This window comes from Lissotriton helveticus, chromosome 10 (genome assembly GCF_964261635.1).
Source record: "Lissotriton helveticus chromosome 10, aLisHel1.1, whole genome shotgun sequence".
Taxonomy (NCBI): Eukaryota; Metazoa; Chordata; class Amphibia; order Caudata; family Salamandridae; genus Lissotriton; species Lissotriton helveticus.
The window spans coordinates 367,997,355-368,017,634 of NC_136071.1; the positions used below are offsets into that span (position 1 = coordinate 367,997,355).

At 41.4% G+C, this 20,280-nt stretch overlaps 1 protein-coding gene across 2 annotated transcripts in view; it reads right to left on the minus strand.

Annotated features, from left to right (window-relative positions):
- LOC144784005 (GTPase IMAP family member 7-like) overlaps positions 1-20,280 on the minus strand; it is a 574,682-nt gene that overhangs the window by 457,327 nt on the left and 97,075 nt on the right. For both annotated transcript variants that reach the window (XM_078662716.1, XM_078662717.1), the window contains exons 2-3: positions 18,307-18,447; positions 504-638 (exon numbers count right to left, since the gene is read on the minus strand). In XM_078662716.1, coding sequence (XP_078518842.1) covers positions 504-630 — 127 coding nt within the window. In that variant the 5' untranslated portion in view covers positions 631-638; positions 18,307-18,447. The remainder of the gene's footprint in view (positions 1-503; positions 639-18,306; positions 18,448-20,280) is intronic.

A 20,280-nucleotide genomic window follows, 5' to 3' on the forward strand; every position in this document is an offset into this window, starting at 1 on the left:
AATGTGATGTAATAGAGACAGGACTTCTTTCTTACAGAACTAAAACTTGGTCCGGGACACTTTATATCCAGTGTCAGCTAATGTTATGACCTCCAGTACTCCCAGCCCTGAGTGATTTACATTCAGAACTCCCAGCCCTCAGTCATTTACATTCAGAATGGATTGGAATATATCATGAGACTTATAGGAGGGAAAGGAACATTAAGGTTTTTTTTTAACTCTCATGTTCTTGCTTTTTTCATTCAATATTAACCTCCTGTATTGTGCAGAAACACTGAGCACATGGTTTAACAAGTGAGCAAACAGTTCCCAAAGCACAAGTTGGCTCTCAGGGGACCTCCCATTACTCGTGTTAGTCATGAGTCAGCACAAACACGAGCAAACTGTCAACGAGCTAACCACTGCATGTATCTTTGCATACAAGTGGAGTAGCAGTTGCAGCTAACTATGAATAAACGTCCCTCTCTAAGAGCAGCACTTGGCCTCTTCAGTTTACCGCTTACCTGAGATCCAGTGACGTATCTGTTCTGGCTCCCTGGCATCCAGTGACGACTCTCCTCCGGCTGCTGTCTGACTTCCAAAGCTGCTCCCTGCTGGGCTCTCAGCTCCTTTCCGCTTCCCTCTTTCCATTTCCGGGCCTAGAATTTAAAGAAAGAACAACAAACCGTGAGTCAAAGTGTAATAATGCTTCCCAAATCAAGAAGCTGGAAATACAAAGGTACATTTTTTAGTTTGATTTATTTTTCAAGGATTCTCCAAAAAGATTCTCGACTAACAAAGAACATTGGGGCATATTATCAAGGGGGTTTATCTCTGCTTTTTTGGCTTTAAAAGCCAAGAAAGCGGAGATAAAATTATCTCCCTATTACCTAGCTGTCGCTAACACCAGTTAGCGACAGCTAGTAGGAGATAGCGACCATCTTGGGCCCCACTTTGCATGTCAGTGATATTTATCACTAATGACATGCAAAGTGGGCGTGCCAAGATGTTAGCGACTGGAAACAGTCGCTAACATCGCTATCTCCTATTACCAACTTTTGGAGATATTCGCGCTAAGCGCGAATATCTCCAAAAGCTAACACCTGCCCTGGGCAGTTCTTAGCCATGTTATCCAATGGGAGGTTGATAACATGGCTAAGAGCATTAGCTTGGTAATGCATGAATATCGCTGACTTTTCAGCGATATTCATGCATTGCGGGCGTTTTTTATCTCATTTGCGATAAACCTTGGTAATACCAAGGTTTATCTGCGATAAAAATCGCCGCAGCTCAGCGGTAACATTTTGTCTCTAACCAAGCAATAGCGATATTGCGATAATTATCGCTATTGCTTGGTAATATGCCCCTTTGTATGTTATTAGTGGGATGATCTCTAAAAAAAAACTAACTTTAGGAGAGACGGATCTTATTTGAGGATCTACAAAACTGGACATAAAAACCCTTTAGGTGTTATTCTTGATTTTGGTGACTTTCTTGAAATAACTAAGCCATAATTGTTTGAACACTACGTGTTACAATCTCCCCTTGCTTGGTCGATCAACCTGCATGGAAGTATTAACGCGTCAAAATATGCAGCTTATGTGGTGCAGCATGGTAAGATATCATTCATCTCATCTGTGTCTGCCCCATATTGAAATCAAACCGAGTATTGCTTTTAATGATAGGGGCATTCAAACTTGCAGATCGGCCATCATCAAAGGACTTGGTACAACAGATCCTCTGTTGACCAGTAAAATTTTGAAATTTGTATTAATTTATGAAAAAACCGAATGGCCGAAGGAATCAAACACTTCCAACTCAGTAATGTCTAGCAACCTGACTGTAATTTTTAAATACTAAATGTTTTTTTTTTTATTGTTTTATTAGGCATCAGCAGAAAGAGAGCAAAAAAGAAGAGAAGCACCTATATACATCCAGTCAAGAGCAAAAATAATAATATGATTCACTTCCCTAATTTCTCACTTTTCAATCCAGTTTGTAACTGGAGACCATAATTTACAGCCAAATGTCTTCCTTCTTATAGCTTTCAGTTTATACAGTGCAGTTTCAAGATGATACAAAGAAAGAAGCTTATTTCGCCACAAAATAATATTTGGTGGTTCTTCATCAAGCCAGCCGGACGTGACACAGAAACGGAAAACGGACATGCTTATAAACACAAACCCAGCTACTGGATCTGAGATTGAGTTGGATGCATTTTCTTCACAGCCGAACAAAACCAAAGATGTGGTTAATTTAACTGAAACACCCAATTCGGCTGTGAGAAAATGCTCCACATCAGCAATGAATTTTATCAATCTCGGGCATTTAAAAAACATATGAATAGCGTCAGCTCCATAAAGATTACAGCGACTACAACTCGTCCCACGTCCAACACTCCATTTGGCTATCTTCCCCGGTGTATAATACAATCCAAATATAGACATATAATGCTGACTGATTAATGACCCATTCATTAAAACCTTTCTAGCGATTGCTAAACTTCTCTCTATATTTAGAAAAGGAATATTTAATTTATGCTGCCATTTGCTCGCTACCACCTCTAAATCATCCTCTCTTTTTTCCAGAATTAATTGATACAAAGATCCGATTCTTTGTCGGTGTTCTATTGCTTCTAAAATTTCAATTTTCTCCAGAAAAATTAATGACTGTGAAAGCTTTTGTAGACAGAAGCTTCGTACCTGGAGGTATTTAAAAAAGTCAGATCGATGTATGTGATAAGTGTTTATCAGATGCTCAAATGAAACAAAATCTTGTTCTATAAACAGATCGCTGGGCTGCCAAGGACCTCTGCGAACAGGGCGTTCACGGAGGGGTGAGAACAGCTACTGACTGACTGCCTGCTGATTGCCTCGCTCAGGAAACAGAACGAGAGGGAGTTGAGGAGCTGTCGGCTACAGCTAAAAGCGGAGGTACTGAACAGCATTGGATCATTTTCTTTTTCTTGTGCTATCTGTTTGGAAAGTGCTCAAATACACCCTTAAAGTTGGATTTACCGGAAGGAAAACAGAAGGAAAACGGAACAGTAAGAAAAAAGTATTTATATCGGGCACAGCAAATTAGTAAAATAGATTTTCACAATTTCAACCATAATAGCTGCCCCAGAAGCTCTACTCAAATGCCGAGTGATCTAATTTCATTTTGGCGCAGGGCGCCACTCTGGAGATCTCCTTTGCTGTTGCTGCTAGGTGGACTTCAGAGTCGAGTGGCTCGGGGGCGAGGGGGTAAGGCCCTTAAAAATAAGAAAATGCAGGCGAAGACTGCTGAGAAGGTAGACGAGCTCACAGCAAAGAAAGCAATGAAAGTGACTACGCGTGGCGGCAAAAATAAGGATCTAGGAATAGAAGCGAACAAGGAAACTACAGGGGATATAGCTGAGAGACCCACTAAGGTAACCATGCGGACCAATATAGCTAAGGATAACAATGTTGAATGTGAGAACAACGAGAGTACAATAGAATCTGATGGGGTCTCAGACATTCTAGACACAAATAAGGTAATCATTATGGGAGCTAAGGCAAAAAAAACTGAACTGAGAGGAAAGACCCCAGTAACTTCTCGCTCCCTGAAAAAAGGGGTGCAAAATCTTACACTCCCCGCAATGTTTGAAAGGCAAAGTGCTCGCCATAATGATCCCTCGGTAGAGACAGTAATAGCAGCACCAATGCTAGAGAACATTATAAATCCCGGAATAACAGCCAGTTCTTCGACACAACTTGAAGAAACACTTGGTAAACTAACAATTACTTCTGATATTATTCAGAATAACGGACAATCGCAAGTGACTATGGAACAAGGTCAGGACTCCTTAGAAGTTAATATTCCCGAGACAAATACTCTATCAGACGTTGTCAGTGCCGTTACCCATTACAACCAGAAGGAAAAAGAGCTTGGCTCACAAGGAACATTGTCGGTACCAGAGTCAGGGGAAAATTTTTACTCCCTCTCTGAAAAATCATCTGATGAGGAATGGGAGGATGATATCAGCGGAATTAGTAGCGTTGATGAGCTCTCCGGGGACAGTGAGAACTCGCCCGATCTTAGTGTTTCAACCGTAAAGAAAAGAACTAAGAAGAAGAAAGAAAGACAACATAAGCCAGGTGAACCTCAAACAACCGGCTTGGTAACTGTGGAAATATGCGAGGTGACGCAGAGACTGAACGAGACAACAAGAATCGAATTAAGCTCTCCAGAGACCTTTCCCCCACAAGAAATCACTCTTGTAACGATTTATGAGACAATAATGAACCACAGAGCTGAGAGTAAAACAGAAATTACACGTGTGCAGGCTACCTGCAGTAAAGTGAAAAATGCAGTACGACGGGCGATAAAACTGGGAACAGAAACCGCAGATCGAGTCACAGAAACAGAAACACGTATATCTGTACTCGAAGATTATGCGGTAGCTCAGAAAGAAGAAGTGGAAAGCATCAAGGCACAACGCGACGATCTCGCTAATAAGCTGAGCGAACTTGAAAACCATACCCGTAGAAATAATCTACGCTTTCTAGGTATCCCGGAGGGCTTAGAAGGAACGAATACGCGTAAGTTTATAGCAGAATTATTGAAGGAAGCCTTCCTGGAGTTAACAACGTGAGAATGGACACGAGAAATACAGAGGGCGCATAGATTCCCTTTTAATGTGCGGAAACCTAGCCAAGGTCAAGAGACTCTCCCAAGAGCAATTCTGGTCTGCTTCCACAACTTCTTGGCCCGAGAAGACATCTTCGACCTCGCTAGACCTGATAAAAAGGCCAAAGCTAAAGGGTGCAGCTTCTTTGTCAGACCAGACTTTTGCCAAGCTACAGTATCTAGGAGATGGCATTTAAGACAGTTAATCCCAGATTTTCAAAAAAAAAGGCGCAGTGGTATATCTGCAAAATCCGGCGAAACTTAAAGTGATGTTTAAAGGACAAACTAAGTTCTTTCAGTCAGAAATCCAGGCGAAAGAATATCTGGAAACTTTATAAAATCTGGTGATAGAACATTACGATGGTTTAATATATGTATCTCCGCCTGTGTCACTAATGCGAGACTGCAATCGCCGATCACATGATTATAAGAGTCTTGGAGGAGAGGACACGATACTCCATCACTGCAGGGACTTATGGTCCCTGGGCCTCATGAGTTGGGAGTGTGGGGAGGGGGGAGGGTAGGATGGGACGAAAGGGGTGGGGGGAAATAGGTGGGAAAGGAGGGGCACGGGGCTTAGGTGACGGGGGGGGTGAAAAAGGCACCAGCAGAAGATTTAAATATAGTACTATTATTTGTTAACGATTACGCAAAGGGGTATTTCCAGAAAATCAAAAATATAAGAATGATAAGAATGATAAGTGAAATTAAATGCAATGATCAGAAAGATTAAGATATGCACATTAAATGTATGCGTCTTAAATGACCCTCGGAAAAGACAAGTTTTGGCCAAAATTGTTCAGATGCTGGGTATGGATATACTCTGTTTACAAGAGACACATATTGCATGGGCCAATAGAGAATATTTAAGGAATCTGGGGATGGAATTAGTAGTCTGCTCCAAACAATCTGGAGTCAAGAGGGGGGTAGCGATATTAAAAAAGAGGGGTTGGCTGGATTGTATAAAAACGGCTGCTGACAGATGGGGAAGATGGGTGTTAGCTGAATTTAAGGGAGGTCGGCAGGGGTTCACACTTTGTAATATTTATGGCCCAAATTTAGATGATCCAGAGGTATTTAATTTTATTAATTTAGAATTGGCACAGTGGGCTACTCCAGTGCTATTATCTGGTGATTATAATATCAATCTGGAGGCAAAGGCTGACATAAGATCCAATGCTGTATATAGTGGCAGGAAAAAACTTGTATATACGGCCCTACGTGGGTTACTTCTGGAACACGGTCTCTTTGACGTTTGGCATGGGAAGAATCCGAACCTGTCCGGGTTCACGTTTTTTTCTGCTCCCCATCAAAAATTTGTCAGGTTAGATTACTTTTTCATTTCACATTCTTTTTTATTACAATCTAAAATCCAGATTCACCCTAAACTAATATCGGATCACAATCCGGTAGTGCTCGAACTAAATGTGGAAACAGAGGGCAATACTGAATTACCACGATGGTCTTTCGAGCGTGAATTATTGTTAGAGACAGAATATTGTCAATACATGTCTAAAGTAATAGCCAAATTTTTTGCCTTCAATAAAGGTACTGCCCCTTACGAAATGGTCTGGGATACATTTAAGGCCGTAGTTAGAGGGGAGACTCAGAGCTATTCCGGGTTCAAGCGTAAGCTACTCTTAAACGAACAACGGAAAGACTTTGAAGAAATCATAAAAGCGGAGGAGAAGCTGGCAGAGACCTTAAAACAGGGAGGGGAATCAGATGTGAGTAGATTAGCCCAAAAAGATCTATCGATCAAAAAAGCTAAAGTGTATTCTAAAATAGCCGATTCAATTGCTATTAATTACACTCAACATAAGGAAACAGCATATGAGTGTGGGGAAAAAAGCGGCAGATTGTTAGCGAAAAGAGCAAGGGAGAAGCAGGTATTCAGTGATATTCTAAAAATTAAGGACTTAAAAGGGGACACGCAGGAAACTAAAGGAGCGATATTGACTGCCTTCCAAGAGTTTTATCAATGTTTATATAGTGAGGAAAGAGACTCTATCGATCCAGGTGAATATTTAAAGGAAATAAACTCTATGCCTTTATCGGAGGCTCAACGTCTTAATCTCCTAGCACCCCTTGACTGGGAAGAGATAGAAATAGCAATCTTAGGGTTGGCCTCCGGCAAAGCCACGGGGCCGGACAATATACCGCTTGAATTTTTCAGAACGTTTAGAGTTCAACTTAAAACCGAATTGGTCGAAATCTGTCAGCGAGCTTTTGAGGGTAAAGCCCCACCATCCTGGGCGGAAGCAATTATTGTCATCTTTCGGAAAAAGGGAAAAAATCCTGAGGAGATGGGGTCTTATAGGCCAATCTCTCTACTGAATACAGATAGTAAAATCTATTCGAAGCTTATTGTAAATCGTCTAAATGATCTTATGATAGGGCTCGTCTCCATAAGACAACATGGCTTTATACAGGGTAGAGGGACCACTGACCATGTCAGGCGAATAATATCTTTACTTGACTGGGCTCAGGGGACTGGATCCCCGGTTGGGGTGGCCCTGTTGGACGCTGAGAAAGCGTTCGACAGGGTCACCTGGACTTTTTTGTGGTCAGTGATGGAGAAGTTGGGAATCCCCAAAAAATTTATTAAAGCTATAAGATCACTTTACATTCATCCGACTGCGGTAATTCGGATCTCGGGTTTTCTGTTCCCCCCTGCTATTCGCCCTATATATTGATCCCTTTATACGAAAGTTGGAAAACAACCCCGCAGTCAAACCAGTATCACTGAATGGCTGGGAAATAAAAGTCTGTGCTTACGCTGACGACATAGCAGTGGCCACGGCAGACCTTAATATAGCATTTCCTAATATCATAAAATTAGCAGAGGAATTCGGCCTGGTTTCTGGCTATAAATTGAATATTGACAAAACTCAGCTCATCCATTCCGTGGTGGGATATCCAGAAAACATGAAGATAGATAAGGAGGCTACATACCTTGGAATCAAAATCTCGGCCAATATTGAGGAAATTATTCCCATTAATTTAGATCCAGTAATAGCATCATCAAATAAGATTCTAGAAAGGGTTAATAATTTGAGACTATCCCTTTTAGGCCGTAGCAACTTGATAAAAATGCTTATCTTCCCAAAATGTTTATATTTTCCGAGCCATACCTTTGTTAATTCCATCCGGCTATTTCGCACGGCTGGAGAGAATGAGCTCTAGTTTTTTATGGGGGTATCGTCGAGCAAGGAGAGCACTTAAAAGTTGTGAACTACCCCGAGAAAGAGGGGGATGGGCTATGCCAAATTTTCAAACCTATCACTGGATGGCTATAATGCAATATATGGGTGTACTTCTATTACCAGAGGATCATCTGGAGGAATGTCTGACCCCCTCCATCTACGAAATGCTCCTGGGGACAGAGGCGAAACAATGTCTAAATAGGATCATAGAGCCCCGTTACTACAAAAAAACTAAGTTTAAGATATTTGATACAGCCTACTCCATCTGGCGAGCAGTCAAGAAGAAATGCCGTCTCAATATAAATTTAACGAAATATACATCCTTGCAGAAATGTTCTTTTTTGCCAGCGATATTCCAGGATGGGGTAATGCATAGGTGGAACGATTTAGGCATTAAAAAGCTGGGCGATCTGTTTAATACTAAATGTTTTTAATGTTAATATCTGATGAAACACCAATTCCATCAACAATTCTATGATATAGAAACAGGATACTGTCTTTAGCTTTTAGGGTAAAATGAGTAACATGCTCTTTTTCTATATTTTAAATTATTTATACATTTGTAAATTGTTGAACCCTGCATCCTATCATGACATTGTTATGGTTTTTACTAACTTAAACAATAAAGTGTTGATTGATTGATTCATTTCATTGTAATGTAAATCATACTTTCAATATGTATAAGTGACAGAATAGGTATTATTGCTCAGTTGTTGTACGTACTTTATTCGATACAAAATTATCATAAAAGCATGTACAATCATGATTTATCATTTAAAAGTCCATTGTTACGTACAACTAATAAACACACTCATCTAAAAATGTGCATTAAAAAAATATTTACAGTAAAAACAGGATAGAACAAAACTCCTATACAAGCAATGAGAAAACAACAGAGTCTCAGGAGAGGGCCCACCGACGACCTAGCTCTTGTTGTCCCTTAGCAGCTTGGTGCGTGTCAGCGAAGCGCATCACAGATACTTGGCTAGCCCGCAAACCATGGCAAGGGAGGTGGTGTTGGTTTTAAAGATGCGTAACGCCACCCTGTAGTTCTTAGAGCCCAGATTTTTACAGATTGGTTTGAGCCATCTTTTTCTGGCAAACCTATAAGTTGGGCAAGCAAAATGGAAGCGGGCAATGGACTCAGTAGGGGTCGGACAACCAGGACAACAAGCAGATGTTAAATTGCATTGTTTCCAGCCTACTATAAGGTCATTGAGCGGGAAAGTTCCAAACCTCAACTTCAAATAGAGCATTCTATCTCTTGAAGATTGTATAAAGTCGAGATAGGATTCCAGTTTTCCGACAGGCTTATGGTCCAGAAACTGCTCAGTGAGAATCCCCCGATTGGAGCTGAGCGCCTCCTCCGCTTGGACCCATTCCCAATATGCGTTCTTGATTATTTGTTTGGGAGGTGGGGTCTGGCTAACCCATGCCTCCCCAAAGCCAATATCTGATACAAGCTGTCTTAGCTTACAAATCCATTTAATCTTATTGCCTGTATCCAATTTGATTAGTTCGCAAAGGGCAGCAGCATAAATAGCCAGTTCAGGGGTCCTTCTTAAACGCACCCAGAAAAGTAAAGGGCGGAGTGGTATCAATGGGGTGGAGGGTGGGAGAGAAACCAGACCTCTATAAAACTTATTTTTTGATCTTTCCAGGTTATGGTGTACTCCAAACCCCATAATTCCGACCCAAAGAGTGCCGAAGGCAATGCTTTACCATCGTAGACCACAAGGGCCGGGGCTACTGGTCCACTAACAGAAAGTTGCTGGTCTCTTAAAATTGCCCCTGACACCCGCTTATGGTTAAGAAGCATTTTGGCCAGATGGGTATTCCACTTCATCAAGTTGTTAACCCGAATACCCAAATAATCAAAGGACACGACAATGTCTAAGGGAATGCCATTGAGTGTGATACCATTCCTAAATCGTTTGGACGGGGATAATGTCATCAATTTTGTTGTGGTGGTGTTAATGGATAGCCCCCGTGAATCACAGAACAGGTTGAACCTGTCTAGCAGTTTTTGCAGGCCTATTGGACTTTTTGACATCAAAAGGGTGTCGTCGGCGAAGAGGAGGGTAGGAGATTTCTCCCCGGCCAGGGTTGGAGCGTCGGTTGGGTCCTCTCTCAAATGGTCTACCACCCCAATAACAAAGAGAGAGAACAACGTCGGGCCAAGACACAACCCTGGTGTACCCCCCTGTTCCCCCCCCACCCTTTCTGTCAGCTGTCCCTGGCTACCCCACCTGATTCTGTGATAATTCCCCTCGTGGAGGCGTTTGATGAAATCAAGAATCAAGGGGGGAATACCTAGGTCATACAACACCTGCCAAAGCTTGGCACGAGGCACCAAGTCAAAGGCGGTCTTCAGGTCAATGAAGGCCAGGTATTAACTGCCTTTCCCAATGACCACTGATTTCCAATGGATCATAAAGAATCTAAAGACCTGATCCATCGTGCCTACTTTCTGTCTGAAACCTGCCTGGAAATGTGAAAGGATGTTCCCATCTTCCATCCATGACCTTATCCTCGTGAGGAGGACCCTGCCAACCGTCTTCTGTATTACATCAATTAAACTGATTGGCCTGTAGTTGGCAGGGTCCTCCCTATTCACCTTTTTATATATGGCTACCACCTCAGCGCCCTTTCAAGAATCAGGGACGGGATGGCCTCTAATAATCAGGTTAATCAGAAGCAAGATAAAGTGAACCCAAGGCTTTGAATCGTACAGGAGTAAGTCTCCAAGAAGGCCATCCGGACCCGCCGCCTTTCCCGGAGCTATACTCGCCATAGCTGAGGATACCTCATTGATCTCAAAAGGTACGACTAATGTAAAGCCCTCAGATGGCAATAGAGGTGTCTCATTCTGTGGAGACAAGTTACCTTCATCACCACAATACAGGCTAAGAAAATGGTCATGCCATTGTTGCTCTGTAATGTGGTTTGGTATCGGGTTGGCTCCCTTCCGGGTACCTTTGTTAACTATTTCCCAAAACACGACAGTGTCCTTCAGTTGTGAGGCAGATTTAAGCTCCTGCCAATGTGATTCTTCCCAATTACGCTTTGCCTGCTCAATTGCCCTGGCGTACTCTTTCCTGGCTGTTCTTATTGTTAGGGAATCTTTGTCTCGTAAAGCTGGGATAGGATCCGTCTCTTTTCCCTGCATGTGGCAGAGTACCAAGGGTTAGAAGGTCTGGGTGGGTATCCTTTCGGGTCATTATGCTCCTTGATGGTAAAAAACATTCCCAACCTTTCCATTGTTTCTCGGTAAAACTTGGGGAATGGGGAGTCCTATGTTTCCTCATCGGTGTCGTTAATCAGTTCAAGCTCTATAGGCTTCTGATCTATGAGCTCCCTTATACTAAGCAATTTATCCTCCTGATGTAAAACCTTATGCCATTTAAGGCGTCGGTTGCAATTAGAAGGCACAACCTCATTTGTCGACATCATCGGTGCATTAAGAGGCTTGGTAGAGGTAGCAGCCCAGTTGCTATTAATTTGCATGCATAAGGGATTGTGGTCACTATCCAGGGTGGGTTTAACTTCAATGTCAAAAAGATCACCCCATAGCCGTGTATCCAGCATAATATAATCTATCCGTGAGGGACAGCTAGACCTATTATATGTATTGACCCCGCTTGGGTAAGAGAGTGTCCTGCCATTCACTGCTCTTAAGAGGTATTCCAAAGTTAGGGCGTTAATTTGGATAACCCTTTGTGTCCACTTCTTTATTGGCGCTAAGCTGAGGGTTGGTATAGCCAATTTGTTATCCTCCTCCCCGATGCCCAACAAGTCCTCCCCACTCAATGGTTCATATGTGCAGTTCAAATCCCCTACTACAATGATGCCAGAGTGGGGGGGAGAACTGGACAACTTGGACTCTAATGATGATAGGGTTGCTGATGTTTGGGCCCCGGGAGACCCTCTCGCATACACATTGAATATCTCCACATTGGTACCGTTTGTTGGGCCTTTGATCGTCAGATGTAAGATATCATTTGAGGGTGTATTATGCATGGTGATGGACCAATTCAATGAGATATTTATCCAAATGCGGAGACCCCCCGACGGGCGACCTTTCCCTGAACTTGTGGCTGGAATTAAATATGTAGTGAACCCTGATTTATACAAGGGGACCATACTCCAAGTCTCCTGGAACAGGCAGATGTCTTGGTTGTCAATAAACTCGTTCCACTCCGAGAGAGACAATTTTTTCTGTAGGCCTGCTATGTTCCAGTAGAGGAAATGGATCACCCTTGGGTTAGTTCCAGTGGGCCGAACATCACTACCTTCCACACACCTAGCCCAATCAACATTAGGTCTCTCCCCCTCATCTCTTTCTAACCCCAGGCTACTATGGTAAGTGTCATCTCCATCACATATCCCCCCCTCTAAGTCAGTATGGGAGTTCGGTGACAGAACCTCATCCAGTCAATCGACTGTACTCAGTCCAGAGCCTCTCCCCACCCTGACAGATGACCAGAGGAGAGAGCGTCGGACCTGTATTGCAGAATGCTTGGGGGGGGAGTGCGGAACTCTAAGGCCAATACGTTCTCAGAAATTGCTGCATTAAATACCTGTAACTCAATACAATCAGTCAAGGAGTTGCCCAATATGATCCTCCTCACTTTTGCCAAGTCCTCCTGTATAACTGACCTGCAGCCCCTTACATGCCGTAGCCAATGAATCGCTTTGTTTTGGAGGGATTTACTGCTTTCATAACCTTGGGTACTATTACATTTTGGGACCTTGGTCATGTAAATTGTTGGAAGGATGTTCCCTAGGCTGATAGTGCTGCCTTGCATATTTGTTCTAGCCTGGATGCTCTGGCCTTCCCTAAGCGGAGCAGGGCAATGGTAGCTTGCTTTGAAGGGGGGTTGACCCAATCATTTTCCTTTATTATTTATTGCTCAGTATTAATATTGTTAGAGGTGCTCAGTAGTATAACACCTCTTATTGTTTTCCAGCAGCAGCAATTACTCACCAAAATATTCAACAGGGAAACATGGTTCTCCACTTACCTTTTAACACTTTCAAAAAAAGTAAAGCACACATTATATTAGGTATGCACTAATTATTTTAAAAATGTATTAGTATTGTTTTATGCTACCATAGTTAAGCATTAGCGGACTACTTCATGTATTCCCTATAGAACCCATCACCAGCTTTCCACGGGAAATCCATGTTGTGGAATGCAGCCCCGGTTCCAGACCCAAGAACCAGTCACTACAAGGTTTTCCCGCACTCTAGTATTAGTTCTTTTCTCTATCATCCCAACTCCCTTCCCCTTGGTACCACTTCACTGCTCAGTGTGTATTTTTTTAACATTGTAGCCGGGAAGGGTTCTAGAAGGTATTGGGTTCTAGAATCTCTCATAAGGAAGAACTGGGTTCTCAGGTAAGTGGTCTTGACAGAAGTCCAAGCCCCAAAAGCTCTTTCCTTCCAGAGATATGGATCACGATTCCGAGTATATTAATATTCAGGATATGGCCCAAGCTCTAGCAGCACATCTAGCTTACAATCAAGATAAGATATAACTCACATAATACAATCATTACAACTAGAAATGTGCAATTTCTAAGCAGAAAATGACTAATTATGTTCATAATTCATACGATTTAAACCCAGAGGTGACCCATGGGATATTCCACTTCCTAAAATTGAGAAAGAATCCTTGGACTTTAGTACTCATCCAAACATGTTTCCTCCCTCAGGCAGTAGTGACCCTTGCAAACCAGTACAGGTAACTGTAACTATGCCCACTTCAGTACCGCTAGCCATCCCTGAATGTTTCCTGGGGGATAGTTCTAAGTTTGCAATATTCCTTAGCCAGTGGCAGTTGCACTTTATGTGCAAACCACAATCTGTTCCCACAGATTCAGCAAAGGTTTTGTTTGTACTATCCTACCTAGGTGGGGATTACAACAAACTGGTCTATACCCCTCATGGACAAAAATGACCCAATCCTTTATAACTGGCAAGCCTTCAAGACTGCCATGACCTGTTTATTTGCTATGCCTGTTTTCAGGCAAGCTAGTGATAACGAATTATCTCAAACAGGGAAATAAAGATTTATTACCATATTTTATTACTTTTAATAAACTCCTCACTGAAACACAATGACAAGTAGACAAAAGAACTTCTTCCCTTTATCAGACGTTACATGACAGTCTGAAGGATACCCTATCACACATAGTTGATTTACCAGAGGATAATTCTGAGTTTGTAGATCTAGTAATAAGATTAGATCATAGTTTAGGTGAGCATGAGGAAGAAAAGCCATTTTCACTGAGAACAGATGGATAAGATTCAGATAGTAACTACTCTGAAGTGGAACCTATGCAAATAGGTGGAATAAAAGGGCCACTAAAAGGGCCACTGACAGCTGAAGAAAAGCGCAAGGATGAAAGTTACAGTTATGCTTATATTGTGGGAAATCAGAGCACTTTGCAAAAGTATGTCCAACTAAGCCCAAACCCAAAAAGACAGTGGCAGCCACTAACAGAGTAGAGCCCTCTTCAGAAAACTAGAACTCTTTGCTACAATGGAGGTTGTTGAGTTGAGAGAGGCCACCGCCAAGATCTCCCAATATTTAGCAAACACTGTTTCTAGAGTCCAAAGACATTTTACCATCCAAGTGACTCTTATAATAACGACACAACAAAGATATGTGTTGCCAATGCTAATTGATTCTGGTGCTAACGGTAATTTTTTTTACCTTAGTTTAGCTATTACACTGGGAATTCCTAAAATTTTAAAAGATGAGCCTGAGCCGGTATGAACTGTTGATGGCTTTGCATTATCTTCAGGCCTGATCAAATTTCTGAAAATTCCTCTCACTGTAATGTGTTCCAATGAACATACTGAATGTCTAGCTTTGATCTTATTGATACCCCAACTTTTAGAGTAATATTAAGAGTGCCTTGGTTAACAACACATACTCAATAAATAGATTGGGAGACTAGAACTGTGACACTGGATGGTGTTCACTGTTGGACCCACTGTTATCACAACTCCGAAAAGTGTGTTGCTCCCTTACATTGTACAGGCACTTCAAACACTGTATCGGATATTCCCTCACAGTAGTCAGTTTTTAAAGATGTATTTGAGTCAGTAAAGGCCACGTACTTAACACCACACAGAACCTATGGTTGTCAATTAGACCTTATTACTGGGGACCCTCTGCCTTGTAGCAGAATTTTTGTTCTTACTGAAACAGAAACTCAGTATTTAAGACAATATTTGGACGAATTAATAGAAAACAGATTCACAAGACACTCTACTTCACCAGTTTCCTCTCCGTCTTCCTCGTCTTAAAATGGGGTGGAGAATTAAGAGCATGCATGGATTATTGCAGTCTTAATAAAGCCTCAGCCAAAAATAAATACCCCTTACCATTGATCCCAGTTTTACTGGATCAACGCAGACATTCAACAGTCTTCAAAAAATTGGACCCCCGGGAAGCATATCATCTTATTTGAGTCCAAGAGGGTGACTAATGGAAGACGGCCTTTAAAACAAAATTTGGTCTTTTTGAGTACACCATTATGCCCTTTGGCTTGTGTAATGTCCCAGTGGCATTACAATACTTCAATAATGTTTGGACATCTGTGTGGTTGTCTATATTTACGACATTCTGATTTATTCAAAGAATGACACTGAGCATGTGCACCAAGTAAGGGCTGCCTTACAACGGCTGCGAGAAAAATATTTTTTTGTCAAATTGGAAAAATTTAAATTTCTTACTCACACTGTAGACTTTCCTAAGATATCATCAATGTCCAACTGGCATTTCTATTGGATCCTGCCAAAGTGGAAGCTGTCTTGAACTGGCCAGAACCATCTTGTGCAAAAGACATAGGAGGCCTAGGATTCGCAAATTTCTACAGGCGTTTTATTCAACACTTTTCTGAAATTGTCGCACAATCACAAGTTTATTACAAAAAGGACATACTTTCAAATGGTCCAAAGGAGCTTCATAAGCTTTTCAAACTTAAAAAAAGGTTTACTTCAGCCCCAATTTTAACACATCCTGACCCACGTCAACCATTTTTTGTTGAAACAGATGCTTCACAAGTCGCTGTTGGAGGTGTTTTACTTTAAAAACACCCAAAATATGGTCAATTGCACCCCATAGCCTTATAGACCAAAAAAATGCTTCCAGCCAAACCAAATTATACCATAGTGGAGAGAGAACTTCTTGCCATTAAATTAGCATTCGAAGAATGGAGACATTATCTAAAAGGAGCTAAGCATCCAATGAAACCACCTATCATCCTGGAACCAAAAAAGTCCAATCGGATGTGTTATCATGATGTGGATACTCTTCTGATAAAACTAAAGGAATACCCTCTAACATTATTATGCCTGAGAAAGTGATAGCCTGTATCCAAGGTGATAATGATTTTTCCACCATTCTTTTTTCTCAAAGTCAAGACATAAATATTGAAGAATGGCTTTGTGACTGTAACAACACTATACAAAATGGTCTTTTGTATCACAACTCCTGTCACTTTTTGACAAACAGGGAATTAGGAGAACAAGTATTAGGGTATGTGCATGATTCTCCTTTAGCTGGGCACCAAGGAATATTTAAAACACTGGCCATCTGTAAAAAACTGTTTTGGTGGGATCCTTTGAAAAAGACAACAGAGAGTAGGATCTAAAATGTCCAACCGGTGCATGCCAGAAAAGCACACACCATGCTCCAACAGGATTATTATATCCTCTTCCAACACCTGCTAGTACCCCATGGCATACAATCAGTAGAGATGTTTTCACTAATCTACTACCGTCCAGTGGTTACATCACAATTTGCATACTAGTAGACCTCTTATCAAAAATGGCTCATTTATTTCCATTGACTAAAGTGCCTTCAACAGTAGAACTAAGTTCCATTTTCCTTTAGAATATAGTGCGGTTACATGGTTTACCGTTCGAAATGATTTCAGATAGCCAATTCACTGCACGTTACTGGAAGGCCTTATGCAAGTCCTTAGTAGTTGAAATTGCATTATCTTCAGCTTATCACCCAGAATCGGATGTATGACGTTACAACGCATGCTTTTACCACACATGCTGTTACAACGCAGTTTTTACAACGCATACCATTACAACGCATAGCGCTTTGGGGTGCTGGATAGTGAATAGTTTAATTTACTATTCGAACTCCAGTCCCCGTGGAGACTAGGGAAGGTGTTGGATAGTAAATTAAATCTATATCCTATCCTAGAGCGCCCCCCAGCGCAATGTGTTGTAATGGTTTTCGTTGTAAAACCTGCATTGTAATAGCACTGCGTGGTAAAAGTTGTGTTGAAAAGGATGTTTCCCCCCAGAATCTGATGGTCTAACAAAAAGAGCTAATCAAACCCTGGAGCACGTACTCCAATGCCTTCTAGCCACAGTCACAAGTGAATGGAACATAGCATTACCCATTGCAAAGTTTGTATATAATAACAGCGAATAAACAGGAACCCATTGTACCCGTTCTATTTCTTAAAGAATATCACCCTATACACCGCCCAATTATCATACAAAAACCATCAGTTCCCGCAGTTACTGGGCATTTAAAACAATTAATGGAAGTTCACAATCAAGCTAAATTAGCCCTACAAAAGTATAAGGGTAACATGAAAATAAAAGCAGACAAAAAAGAGAAACCACACCATAATACAATGTAGGGGACCAAGTATGGTTATCCACAAAATACGTCCAAATAGAAGGACCACGCAAACTCATACCCAGGTTTTTTTGCCCCTTTAGAATCACATAAATAGTGATTCCAGTAGCTCTCAAGTAAAAATTGCCAGAAGAATACGGTATTCATCCAGTTTTTCTTGTGTCCCTCCTGTAACCTTACCATACAGACACACGTACAGATACACCGCCACCTCGTCAAGTAGTCAATAGACATTTAGAGTATGAAGCACAGCACATACTTGACTCATCAGAGGGCATCTTTATTATTTAGTGTTTTGGAAAGGATATGATGACACTGAAAATTCCTGAGGACCAGCTTCACATATACGTGCTCCACGACTACTAAGACAGTTTCATGCATGTAATCCAGATAAATCACGATATTCAGCCCTGAGTAATTGATGTTCAGAATGGATTGGAATATATCATGAGACTTATTGGAGGGAAAGGAACATTTAGTTTTTTATTTATTTGTTAACTTTTATTTTCTTAATTTCATTCAATATTATCCTCATGTATTGTGCAGAAACAGTCAACCCGAACATGTGTTTTCACAAGTGAATAAACAGTTTCCAAGGCACAATTTGGCTCCAAGGCAACCTCCCATTACTCATGTTAGCCATGAGTCAGCACAAATATGAGGAAACTGTCAACCAACAAATGGCTGCATGTATTTTTGCATACAGGTGGAGTAACGGTTACAGCTGACTATAAATAAACATCCCTCCCTAAGAGCTGCGCTTGGCCTCTTCAGTATACTGCTTACGTGAGATCCAGCGACGTATCTGCTTTGGCTTCCTGGAATCCAGAAACAACTCTCCTTCGGCTGCTGCCTGACTTCCGGAGACCCTCCTGCTCCCTGCTGGGCTCTTTGCTCCTTTTTGCTTCCCTCTTTCTGGTTCTAGCCCTGGAATAAAAAGAAAGAACAACAAACTTTGAGTCAAAACGTATTGATGCTTCCAAGATTTAGTAGCAAGAAAGACAAAGGTACCTTTTTGAGTTTTATTAATTTTCAAGGATTCTACGAAAAGACTCTCCACTGAGAAAGAATATTGTGCGGTATTAGTGGGTCGATCTCTTAAAAAAAATAACTTTAGGAGAGACGGATCTCCTTATTTGCATTGCTGATTTTATTCAAGGATCTACAAAATCGGATATATTACTTTTGATTTTGATGACTTTTTTTGAAGGAACTAAGCCATAATTGTTCGAACACTACGTGTTACAATATGCCCTGACTAAAGCCTTGAATTATATATACAACCTTTGCGACATGATTCATTCTAATGTAAATCCTACGTTGAATATGTATAAGTGACAGAATAGGTATTATCGCTTAGTCTTAATAACGTTAGAGGATCTCAGTAGATTAATACCTCTTATAGTTTTCCAGCAGCAGAAATTGCTCAACAAAATATTCAAGAGAGAAATATGGGGCCCGATGTAGGTCGGTCGGTAACGGCCGAAAATCGGTATTTTCGGCTGTTACCGACTGGTATTACAGAAATGAGATGTAGGGGCATGTGTAACTGATTCGGTAAAATTACCGATCGGTAAATTTACCGATCGGTATTTCTACCGAATCGGTAAATTTGAGATGTAGGTGGGACTCTTCTGAGTCCCACAAGCCTTACAGAATCGGTATTTTACCATCAAATCAATTTGATGGTAAAATACCGATTCCGGTGTGCATGCACATGTGTGCATGTACACCTATGCCATATGACAGGCAGACCTGCCCTTAGGGCAGGTATGCCTGCCACATGGCACCCGAGCCTCTTTTGGGGGTGCCAGAGGGTGTCAAAGTGACACCCCCTGCACCCTTAGGTAATTCGGTATTTACCGATTCGGTAAATACCGAATCGGTAATGCCCATTCATTCCTATGGGCTTCAAAGCCCATAGGAATGAATGGGCATTACCGGTCGGTATTTACCGAATCGGTAAATACAGATTTTTACCGATTCGGTAAATGAAACATCTGGATGCTCCTACATGTCCCCCCTTCTTATTAACCGATTCTTAATTACCGAATCGGTAACAATCGGTAATTAAGAATCGGTAAATAAGTCCTACCTACATCTGGCCCATGGTCCTCTACTTACAGAAAGTAAAGCACAAACTATATTAGGCATGTAGTAATTATTCTAAAAATGTATTAGTAATATTCTAGGTTACAATAGTTAACCTTTAGGTGACTACTTCATTTATATTTTATAGAACCCATCGCACCTAGCTTCCCACGGTAAATCCATGTTGAATAATGCAGCGGCAGTTCCACACCCAAGAACCGGTCACTACAAGGTTTTCCAGCACCAGTGTTATTTTGTTTCTCTCTCTTTCCAACCCTCTTCCCCTTGGTGCCACTCCACTGCTCAATGTCTATTTTTTTAACATTGTAGCTGAGAAGGGTTCTAGGAGGTATCAGGTTCTAGTGTCTCCTGAAGGGAAGAACTTTACTCTCAGGTGAGTGGTTTTGACAGCTAAGTGGTTCAGCAATGTAAACGAGTCACATTAACAAGCCTTGTGTGTATCTGACACCACCAGTAGGTCATCAGTATTTTGCACTAGAATTAATTGATAGGGCATCAACAAGGATGCTAGATTGTATTTGAGATTCTGGTTAACAATTGAGGGGCTCTCCGTACACCCTTGTGAGACTCAGCACCATGCCAAGACATGGCTGCCAAAAAGGAAAGTGAAGAGAAACTGACTATCATAATGCAATGGTATAGAAAAGA